The sequence below is a fragment of the Phaseolus vulgaris genome, chromosome 4 (assembly GCF_051622355.1).
Source record: "Phaseolus vulgaris cultivar YP4 chromosome 4, ASM5162235v1, whole genome shotgun sequence".
Classification (NCBI taxonomy): Eukaryota; Viridiplantae; Streptophyta; class Magnoliopsida; order Fabales; family Fabaceae; genus Phaseolus; species Phaseolus vulgaris.
In genome coordinates, this window is record NC_143501.1 from 48,454,644 (window position 1) to 48,465,711 (window position 11,068).

The 11,068-nt window shown below is 30.6% G+C and overlaps 1 protein-coding gene across 1 annotated transcript; it reads left to right on the forward strand.

Annotated features, from left to right (window-relative positions):
- The first annotated feature begins 3,549 nt into the window (after positions 1-3,549).
- Positions 3,550-5,445, forward strand: LOC137838009 (transcription factor BEE 3). The gene is made up of 6 exons (XM_068647209.2): positions 3,550-4,003; positions 4,134-4,253; positions 4,448-4,513; positions 4,602-4,670; positions 4,790-4,867; positions 5,144-5,445. The coding sequence occupies exons 1-6, from the start codon at positions 3,608-3,610 to the stop codon at positions 5,234-5,236; spliced, it is 822 nt and encodes a 273-aa protein (XP_068503310.1). The 5' UTR covers positions 3,550-3,607; the 3' UTR covers positions 5,237-5,445.
- The last annotated feature ends 5,623 nt before the right edge of the window (positions 5,446-11,068 follow it).

Below are 11,068 nucleotides of genomic sequence, written 5' to 3' on the forward strand. Positions count from 1 at the left end.
TTCAAAGTGAAGTAACTCTTTGTCTTTCTGTGTGAGCCGTCAATGGCTACAAGCAAATGATGAAAAGAATGGCCATTTTTGGCAAGGCTACAATGGGGTGTGTTTGCATATAGGGGCAACTCCAACTTTTGAATGCCCATATGGTTTCTTTAGAGTGTGAGTGAGACCAAGGAATGTAACCCTTAATGAGAATTAAATGAACTGCCGCAGGCCAAACACACACCCCACATGTCAGAAGGCTGTTTCAAAGTTTGGTTCATTCATTTCTTAAATATCAGTTCAAATCAGAGGCAGTGTGAGCAAACATAGGACAACAAATTCTGTGGCCGAACAGTAGGAATTGAAAGGTTCAACAACTTGGACACCCTTTCAAATTTATTTAACCTATTTAAATCAGATTCAAGATTAAGTTTATGAACAGTTCATACATGACAGTTTTTCTATGGAAAAATGTTTAATTATTTTGCACTGAGATAGAATCTAAACCATGTTTAGATAAACACCTCCATTATACAAATCTGTATTACAAGAAAAACATAAAATATAAGAGTACATTCAATTTCTCTTTCTTCTTTTCCTTGTTTTTTCAACAGCACCACCAAAGAAGTTTTACTCTGAACTTTGTATTAAACCAGTTAGTTTTCTTCTTATTTATTAAAAGAAGTACAAAACCAGAACTTTTCAGAAGATCATCTTTCGTCCAAACACGCTTAACTACGAAGTTCTGATGAGATCCGGTGCATTAGTGCTGATATGATCGCATCTTATTAAATCAGTTAGTTTTATCAAACTATTTCTTTAGTTTAACTTTGAATAAAATAGTAGGTGTGGTATGAGTTTGCAAGAGAATCCTCTGGTACTAAAGAAATTTTGGTTGTTTTAAATTTGAAAATAATGTTTAGGCCTTTGGTTAGGTTGGTTGATACATTGACCAAACACAGTGTGTTAATGTGACTTGGTGACTAAGAAAGCTATGGTTTCGTCCTTTTCTCACACATACATGTTGGTGAGTTAATGGCTCTATACCCTCTCCTCCATTACGTAACAATAACACTTTTAATGGGGTGGAGCAAAGGTTCATGGTACTGAATATAAAGCACCATGCTTATGTGGCCTCAAGTATGGACAAGGCAGAAGAACAAGTTGCAGAAAAGATCGCACTCTAACAATGACAGTTTGTGTGCACAGTATGCATCATACACCATTTCAAATATTCTAATGCATTCTAATGGGGTGCTTTTCTCTGTTTTCTCCAATTTACTTTAATATATATAAATAATTTTTCTCTTTTGTGGTGTAATATCATCATATAAGGTTTGCATTCATATGAAAAGTTTTTATATATAGTTTAAGTAGGATTTCTAAAATATCTTATTTACTGATGATTTGAATAATCTGATAAGGTTAACCAACTTTTCGTTGAAATAAATTGATTATATATTATATTAAGTGAAATTTAAATTTAATTCAATCTTATAAAACCGACTCTTAAAATGTGATTTACACTGTTTATATACTATGAAAAGTTTTTATCTCTAATTGTGATCTCCAACAATATTAAATTCAATAAAATTATTAGAATATAAATTTAGCTATAATTAATCACATAAAATCAGTGAAAGGGCATTTTACTCATTTTTCTTTTTCAAATTCTATTGAGATTTTAATTTTTCTTGTATACCCTTCTAGTGATCTTGTATACCCTTCTAGTGAGTACTTTAATAATATGATATCTGACCATTTAATGAATTTAAGATGAATTTCAATATTATTTTATAAAAAAATGATAATAGAGTATAAAAAAGTATTAATGGAGTCTGATTTAAACTAACTCATTACTCAATTTAATAAAAACATTTTGGGTCGGATATTAAGTAAGTTTTTTTGGTGTTAACATACTAGACTTAATTCAACTTTAGCTCATCTTTAATTAAGTTCGACTTGATTTAATTAATAATATTTTAATAAAACGCATCTATATAATAAAACAATAGAATAAATTGAATAATAATTATATTGATAGTATTGTTAATATTAATATTATTTAATAATGTTAGTTGAGTTTAGTTCAATTTTAAACTTAAATATATAGAATCAGTTACTCCATATCTCTAACTAACTGAGTTAAGTTTAACTCACTTTGTAAAAAAGAACATATTATTTGATGTATTAATCTTCTTAGAATAACGACATTTTGACATTTTTCTTCTTTTATATAATTATTATACAACTAAATTTACTATTTTATTATTAAAAAAGTTATTATGTAGTTATTTTAAAGAAAATATTGTATTTTTAATAGTTTTATGGATGAAATTCTCGCACGTAGACAAATACTGGGGTAGTGAACAATGACGTAGGTAAAATCGATTTGATTGGTACAAATTTTTTTGGAATGCAACACTATTTTATTGTGAAATATTTTCACATTTGTATAATTTTGATTTGTATAACTTAGTCCAACCAGAACTAACTATCTTAACAAATATAAATATTTCTTAGATTTTACTTGGATTAATCATATATATTTATGTATTTTTATAAATTTATATGTTTCTCACTTGATTTTTTTATTTAATTATCTATTTTATATTTTAAAACATCAGTCTCTATAATTAGTAAGTTTAGAGAAACTCAAGAGGGAAAAAAAGTGGTTAACTTACTAATAGAATGCAATAGAAAAAAAAAATATTGAATACATCAATCAACTTTTTGTTATAATTTAATTAATGATCTTTAAATTTGAATGTTAAGTAATCGTTAAATAAGAATTGTACTCACGCTAAATTTTCGATAAACTTTATGTTATAATTTAATTGATAATCTTTAAATTTGAATATTGAGTAATTGTTAAATAAAAATTGGACTCGTGCTAAATTTTAGATAACTTTATGTTATAATTTAATTGATGATCTTTAAGTTTGAATGCTGAATAATCATCCAATAAGAATTGGACCATCGCTAAACTTTAGATGAATCTGATATTATATTAAGAAGTGAATTTTAAGTTAAATCTAATTTTATAAAATTGATTTATTAAGTGAGATTGAACACTTCTATACTATAAAATGTTTTATCTTTAGTCGATGGATCTTTTTAACAAAGAAAAGAAAGCAGAAAGCATGTGAGTTTGCATTATGTTATAAATATGAATATGAGAAGAGGAGGAAGAAAAGAAAAATGGAAGTTATGGTGGTGACATAGAATAAGGAAGAAGAAAGGTGATATATTTTGGAAGATTTTGCACCAAGGCCATGCTTCCCCACTAAACAAGTGCACTTTTTGTAATTCCCACTAGAGCTAAAAAATTGAATGATAGCACAACACAAATTAAAAAGTCTAAAAGCTCCAAAACTAGGCGTGCTTTTCTCACAAAACATGGGTCCTTAATGATATTGGACATTTTTCCCTGTGCAAGGGGCCAACTAAGGGAACAAAAACTACAGAAGCTTGAGCTGCCACGTGGCCACCTAAGAATACCTTCTATTCACCAATGTAGCCACAATTCCACAGTATAAATACAACAAGTGTAACCCACATTATCCAAATACCACTTAAACACTTCATAAACACTCTTTCACTTCCTCATTCTGTGATTTATAATCACATGGCTGAATTCACAGAAAATCTGCAACTTCAAAGCATTAGACCCTCTTCCTTTCCCTTCTTAGACATTGATCCAAGCATGGAACTCTTAAACCAATTCATTGGGATGAACCAACATGTCATAGACAACTCAAACTTGACTATGCACAACTTGATGCCATTCTCCTGTGACACCTTCTTGGGCCCTCAGGAACCTGAGTTTCCAGGAAACTTGGAAGAAAATTTCCCTGCCCTTGTTCATCATGTCAACCACAATGCACTTCCTGTTTCCCTCCCCATTTTCCAAGCAGAAAACAAGATCCATGATGGTAAAAAGAGGAAATCAATGGATCTTCCAGAGACCAGTTCAGCTAACTCAACTCCTGCAGTTTCTGAAAGTGGAAGCAAGAGAAAACATGTAAATTTCTTCTACTGGTTTTTCACTTCTCTTCCCCATGCATGCACCATGTCTTATGTTGGATAATTTTGTTTGAAAATGCATGCCAGAGCAAGACTGAATCTGGTTTTTCTTTTGTGAATAATTTCAGAGTTCTGGCAGAGGAAAGAGAGCAAAAAGCAATGTGACAGAAGAGGAGAAAGCAAAGGAAGTGGTCCATGTGAGAGCCAGAAGAGGTCAAGCTACCGATAGTCATAGTTTAGCAGAAAGGGTGTGTATATATATATATAGTTCCTAACTTCACTTTCTTCCAACCTAGAAAGAATTGTTAAATACCAACACAAAAGTAAAATAAAAATAAAAATAGATGAATTTATTCAATCTTACTTTGGCTACTTTTCTTGTCTGTTTGATTGTGATGAACTTGGACTAATGCATATTTGTGTATCATTTATTGTTGTTCAGGTTAGAAGAGGGAAAATCAATGAGAAATTAAGGTGCTTACAGAATATTGTTCCAGGATGTTACAAGGTAGAGACATGTTTCCTTCAAAAGCTCCAATTGTGTGTTACTTCATGAACCAAACTCTTATATTTCAATTTTTAATCAATGTTTGCAGACCATGGGTATGGCAGTAATGTTGGATGAAATCATAAACTATGTGCAGTCCTTGCAGCATCAAGTAGAGGTGAGTGATCAAAATAAAAAGTAAAAGAGAGAGAAGAAGATGGTGTTCACTTTTTGTTAGAAAAGATACTTTTATGCCTTACAAATATTAATAGCAATCCACCTTTGGCTTTTTTGCAGTTCCTTTCTTTGAAGCTTACTGCAGCAAGTACCTTTTATGACTTCAATTCCGAGACAGATGCTTTAGAAACAATGCAGGTACCTACTTCTAAAATTTTCTGGTCTTATTTAATGTAAAATAAAGTTGTGTTGTTTTAATGATTGCTCCTTTTGTGTGGTATTCAAATCAGTAAGCATGAAAACCTCTTAGTTCATATATATCTGCAAATTGTTTTGATGGATAAGAACAAATATAAGAGATGGTGAACATGAAATACGTTTGATAGTAGACAAGGGTATGAGTAGTTGTGTCACTTAATGTTCAAATTCAAAGTATATTATTATATTCATCTTTATTTTTCTAATTTGTGGCAGAGAGCAAGAGCATCAGAGGCAAAAGAGTTAGGGAAGTATAAGAGAGAAGGGTATGGAGGAGTTTCATGCTTTCAACCAAGTTGGCCACTTTGACTTCAGTTTTGGATGTTTTAACTCAGCAGCCATACAAGATCACACTTCATCAGCTCTTTTACTTTTACTTTCTGCAAAGATCAATTTGTTTCCACTCTGTGCTACTAGCACAAGTGGACATTCTTGCTTGTACAATCCTTCAGACATGTGTAGAAATCAAATGGAAGTTAATAAGAAGAGAATAGACCACATTTTATATATATTTTTTTTTTATATTTGTGGAATGTGTGGTGGGTTGCAGTACTTGCAGATTTGACAATATATGGCCAAATACACAGACACCAATAATCATACCTCAAATAACAACAATCAAAAAGGAAAAAAAAAAAAAAGAAATAATTCTACCATGTATTTCTGCCTTCGACCGAAGCATGTGCATTCTAGGCTAGTTATTAATTAATCCAACAATAATTGGAATTAATTGCCCTTGTGCATGCAAAATCTTGAACCTAAAATTTTGTTGTTTGATATGTTTGCAGTAAGTGTTGTGTAACAAAACTGCATTATTCAGCAAGAACAACAAAGTATAGTTATTCATTCATGCATGAACAATAATCTTGCTAGATACATTTACACCTCAAAGTTTAAAAGCTCATGCCAGAACAAGGATTCTTTCATTTTCTGAGTAGAAAAGGCGCATATCTTTTTACGATTTTGGGAATAAAATTGTTCTCGGATCATATTATTCTGATCACTGTACACATTTCCAAAAAAGTATTGAATTTGATGAATTCCCTTTCTCCATTTTCTTTAAGAAATAAATTTGACTATCATGGTAGCAAAAATAATTAGTTTGGTAACCTCAAATGTAACCAACCCAAGACTTTAATTTCGGTGTTTAGCATTTGAGTTCATCCCAAGTATATCAGTTTCCTTGTCAATTGCCAAAGATGTGTATCAGTTACTTGTCAATCTGAACTTTGAGATTCTAAGTTGAATTTGAATTTGGCTGGTTATTCGTATATGTCACTTTTTGGTGGTTGAGAATATTAATCGTACATAAATAAATCGCACATAACTACTTCCAAATCTTGCTGAAATTCTTGGCAAATATTTTACTTGCGAAAAACTACTGTGAAAAAACTATTCACGTGATTCCATTTGTTCTACCAAGTTCCACACATGGACCCAGATTGAATTGTTGCGATCATGAATCAACTAGGAGGTCCATGTCTCGTAGGACCTACTGCAACAACAATAATATTAACAAGTGTTTCTTTTTTGTTGCAAATTCAACAGTGTTTATCTTTTCACTTGGCTTTTCAGAACCTGGCTAAAGGTGTTGTTAATGAAACTGGAACCATCAAACTTGGTGACCAACCCTTATCACAATCACAGTATTATATTATCTCACAAGTTGATTACATAAACTATACAGTCGTATTTAACTCGATCATAACATAACAGTTCATAAATCTGTTACTGTCTCTTTTTTTTTCATCTGCAAGACTTAAACTAGAATTCTTATTTGAAAGAAAGGAACAATATTAGTAAGTGTTGTGAGATTTGTCTAAGAATTTCCTTCCATATCTGTTTTGGTCTCTTTGGAATGGACCATGTTAATTAAGAGGGGGAGTATAAAAGAAAGTAGTAATTTTCACTTGATGTTTTATGCTCACAATAAAGTGGTGTGAATTGAGCAAGAGGTGATGCTTTGTCAAGAAGTAGTTTAAAAATCTCGTTTGTCGGTAAAACAAGGAAATTGCTTATCCATTTTGGCAGTGTAATGAGGCGTGAGTGCAACAATTGTAGTAACATGACAAAGCAGAAGGCAAATCCAAGGGGAACAGTGAGCATGGAACCCACCTGAACCAATGAATTCATGAAATCTTGTGGATGTTGCCAATTCATTAAGTGAATGATTGAGGAGAGAAAGCATTAATGAGGTTGTAGCACATTTGTTGTTATTGTTTAATGAAAGGGGAAGGAGGGGTTAGATGCATTGCATCCATGGAATTGGTAGAAGAAGAGGACAGCTTGAATGGGCCAGAGCATGCTGAAAAGAGGATGGGCAATGTGGGTTCTCCAACTTCAGGAAAATGATAAGAGCTTGTGAACCTTTTAAAGCCACTTTTGCTTCTTCACTCCAACTCAATCTCCTTATTTGACCCACTTTTGACCATGCTGTTTCCTTGTCTCTTAGAGCTAGCATGCATGAATAAGGAGGAGGAATATGGACTTAAAGGGTCTTAAAGTTAAGTTGATGCTTGAAAGATGTGTATATCATATATTCCCAATATGGATTCAGATTTGGGGACACATGTTTGGAGGTAGTAGTTGGGGTTGTAGAACACTAATCATCAAATTAACTTCCTCATTACTCTATGCATGCATCAATCATCCCTTTGCTATATATATAATAACTCTGGTAAAGGTTTTCTTAGTTAAAGGTTTGGTCTTGGGTTACGTCAAGGCACCTTTAACTGTTTTTTCTTATTCGGATTGGTGTTTTGATCCTTTGATTTGTACGATGATGATTAAATGATGTGTTAAGGTGTTGGTTGGATTCTCAGTTGGTTTTTGAGTATATGCATGAGTTTTGTTATGTTATCGGTAGGTGGTTTTTAGCAGAGTTAAGGAAAGATTAACTATTTTTCTTTTTCGATTTGTATAAGAGTTATACCATCACTTCTGAACCTTTGAACTGAAGTGGTTCATATTTATTTATTCTTTTTCTGATAAAAAATAATAATAACTCTTCTAACTTACTCAATAGTGATCACAAGTTTAATGTAGAATTTTCTGTTTGTTAGTGTTAAAGTTTGAGTGTTTACACTGATTTTACCTTATCTGACTGAAACAAAATTGTTTGTTATAAAGGATAAAGTAGTCTTCTACCAAAAAAAGTTGGGCAAGTTCAAGGATCCAAGCAGAAGTACAGTGGGCTCACAAGTCACTACCAAGGTTGTGAAGTGAAAGTGGAAGTTGCTAGGTGGTGAGGAATACCATAACCCCACCAATTTTGCCAAAATGGAAGCAAAACCATCAGTATCTGTTTGTATGGTCTTCTTTTAACATTGAAAACAAAGTTCATGACTCTACAATTGCAACAAACACTCTCACCCCAATTTTGTTGTTACCTTCTTAAAACCAACATCTTCACCTCCCTCTATTAAGGTCAAGTGGTGTTGACTTGGCAAGATAGGGTTTGGACCAAAACCAACACTGCTGAGGGATTCTGAGTTTGTAATCTGCCATTCAGTTCCTGCTAATTATTCACTTCACATCAGCCCCCATTTCCACAGAGGTTTTTTGCACCTAGACTTTTTCTAACTGCTATTCACATAATACATTATTCCTAGTCACATATATAGCCAACACAATAAGTTAGAAAGAACACACTTCTTCAACTCATAAACTACAAATGCAACTACTCAATCTTTACCCACATTACTTTATTAATCACTGCTTCTTGTTTACTATTTTTTCTTGGCTTTAACATCACCGTTCTCTTTATCCTTTCCACATTTTTTGTTAACAGATAACACACTGGAACCTGTGCTGCTGGGTCATACTATCACCAATACTTTTTTTATATATATTTTGTATCTCTTACTTTTTATCAACGTGACACTGACATGGACACTGACACAACACGGATACGGACACAGATACAGAGATACGTATAATATTTAAAATATAGGACACATAGACACAGATCTATATATTATATAATTATGAATGATATAAATTGACAATAAAGATTTATGTGTACTAAGTATTTTTCAGTATTTTTTAACAGAAATATGTTTTTCATAGCTAGTTCGAAAGGATTTATTCCTTATTTTTATAATCATAATAAAAATTTATACAATAACTTTGAGTTTTTATAAAATTAATGTATTTCTCCTTTTAAAAATTGTGTTAGACCTGTGTTAGAATTTTCAGAAATCCAACAAATATTTTTTGAATTGGACATTTAACCGATGAATGTCATACAAGTGTCGTGTCTGACACGGACACGCCATTTAAAAGAAGTGTCTGAGCTTCATAGTTTCTCATTAAACGAATTTTATTCATAATTTAATATGTTTTTTTTATGTTGAACAAAATTATAAATGTTAAACTTAAGGGGTTAAAGAAAAATTTGAACTTTAAATCTTAAATCATAAAAGAAACTCATTTTAATCTTTCAAATTTAGTGTTTAGAAACTTCTTCTTTTTTCAATTTTGAGAGAGTAAAAAACACTTTTCTTAAATTTGAAACCAAAACAATTTCTTTTTAAAATTTTAAAGCTGAAAATATAATAAAACCTAATAATTTTTAGCTGGTATCATATTTTGTTTATGTGTTTACTTTTGGTAAGAGCCTTGAAATTTTATATTTAAGTAGGGAAGGAAATATTGATTTTTCTGTTCATGAGTTAAAAATATTCTGTTTAAAGAGAAGATGGAAAAATATATTATCCATTTAGTAAATTAAGTTGACTTAGGATTTTTAATTAAATTTATGTACTTTTTTGTTTAAACACGCAATATGTATTTCAATAAGGTTTTATACGTATAAAAGATTATGATTTTATGGTTTATAATATTTTTGGAATTCCTGCACTCCCATAATTTTTAATCACACCTCATAATTTTTAAAATGTAATTTTTTGATTATCTACTCTGGAAATCTTCAACAGATTTCTGAAATTTTTTAAATAAAATTTTCAGAATTGAATTTTCGAAATAAGCTCTCAAAAACTATGAAATGCAATAAACATATTTTTTAGAAAATCTTTATGGAACAATATAATACATGCATTTCAAAAAAAAAAATCAAAGCAGTATTTTTAGAACAAGTTTTCTAGAATAAATTTTTTAAAATAAATTTTCTAGAAGAAGCTTCCAACTAAATTCCTCCCAAAAAGTACATCAGTTGGTAGAGCCGGTGGCATGGTGCAGCGAGGGAAGGTCCTTTTGTCTTTTCCTTTGTAATTAGAAGTGGAGTTAGTAATCATGGGGGGCAGAAGAAAAATCAATTAAATTTTCATCACTGTTAAAACCATAGCGAAAAGGCCCATAACGGAAAGCCCATATTAAATTTTCTTCTTTCAACCCTATAATATAAAAAGACTGATTTATCATTATTATAATATATTTGAAATATATTTCAATTGAACAAGCTACATAATCTTTATATATATATTAATTACGTAATAAAAATATAATTATTTTAGATTATATAATTTGAATATATTTAAGATAATTTTGAGTTATATAATCTAAAAATGTCCCATATTATATATTTTAAATTTTAATTTCGAATTAATTATAAAATATTATGGCAGGATTATGTTGAGCACTTTTTTATATTATAAGGTTGAGAAAATAAATTATTAGAGTGCAGTGAGAAATCCCAATAAACAGGATATGAACTACAGTTTGTTAAAACCCAATGTACCAAGTTAAAGCCCATTTCATTTGTTCCTTTCAGAACCCACTCAGTTCTCTGCCCAATTATTAAAGGGGTGTTTATCAAAATTCTTCTTGCACCCCATCAATTTTTAAAAACACTGTTTTATTTTTTTTCTAATGACTTTTGGATTATCTTTTTTGAAAACCTTTTTCAAAATACACTCTTCAGAATTCATGTATTCCAAAAAAATTTTCTGAAATTTCTGAAAAACATTTTCTAAAACAGAATTTTTAGAATTATTTTTTCAAAATGTATATAATACACTTCAGTTTCAGAATGCATTTTCTAAATTACTTATTAGATGTGATATTTATTCATTTCACTTATTTGATGGAGTGCAAGATAAAACACTCTTATTGAAGTTTTTTTTTTATGTTTTTTTTTACCAAATATTTAAGCTTTTGTTTACAAAGAAGGCATTTTATTAA

What these genes read in the sequence shown, in the direction of transcription:
- LOC137838009 (XM_068647209.2), top strand. Translation starts at nt 3,608, where the DNA reads ATGGCTGAATTCACAGAAAATCTGCAACTTCAAAGCATTAGACCCTCT. An exon ending in GTGGAAGCAAGAGAAAACAT is followed by an intron (nt 4,004 to 4,133) that starts GTAAATTTCTTC and finishes GAATAATTTCAG; the next exon opens with AGTTCTGGCAGAGGAAAGAG. An exon ending in TTGTTCCAGGATGTTACAAG is followed by an intron (nt 4,514 to 4,601) that starts GTAGAGACATGT and finishes CAATGTTTGCAG; the next exon opens with ACCATGGGTATGGCAGTAAT.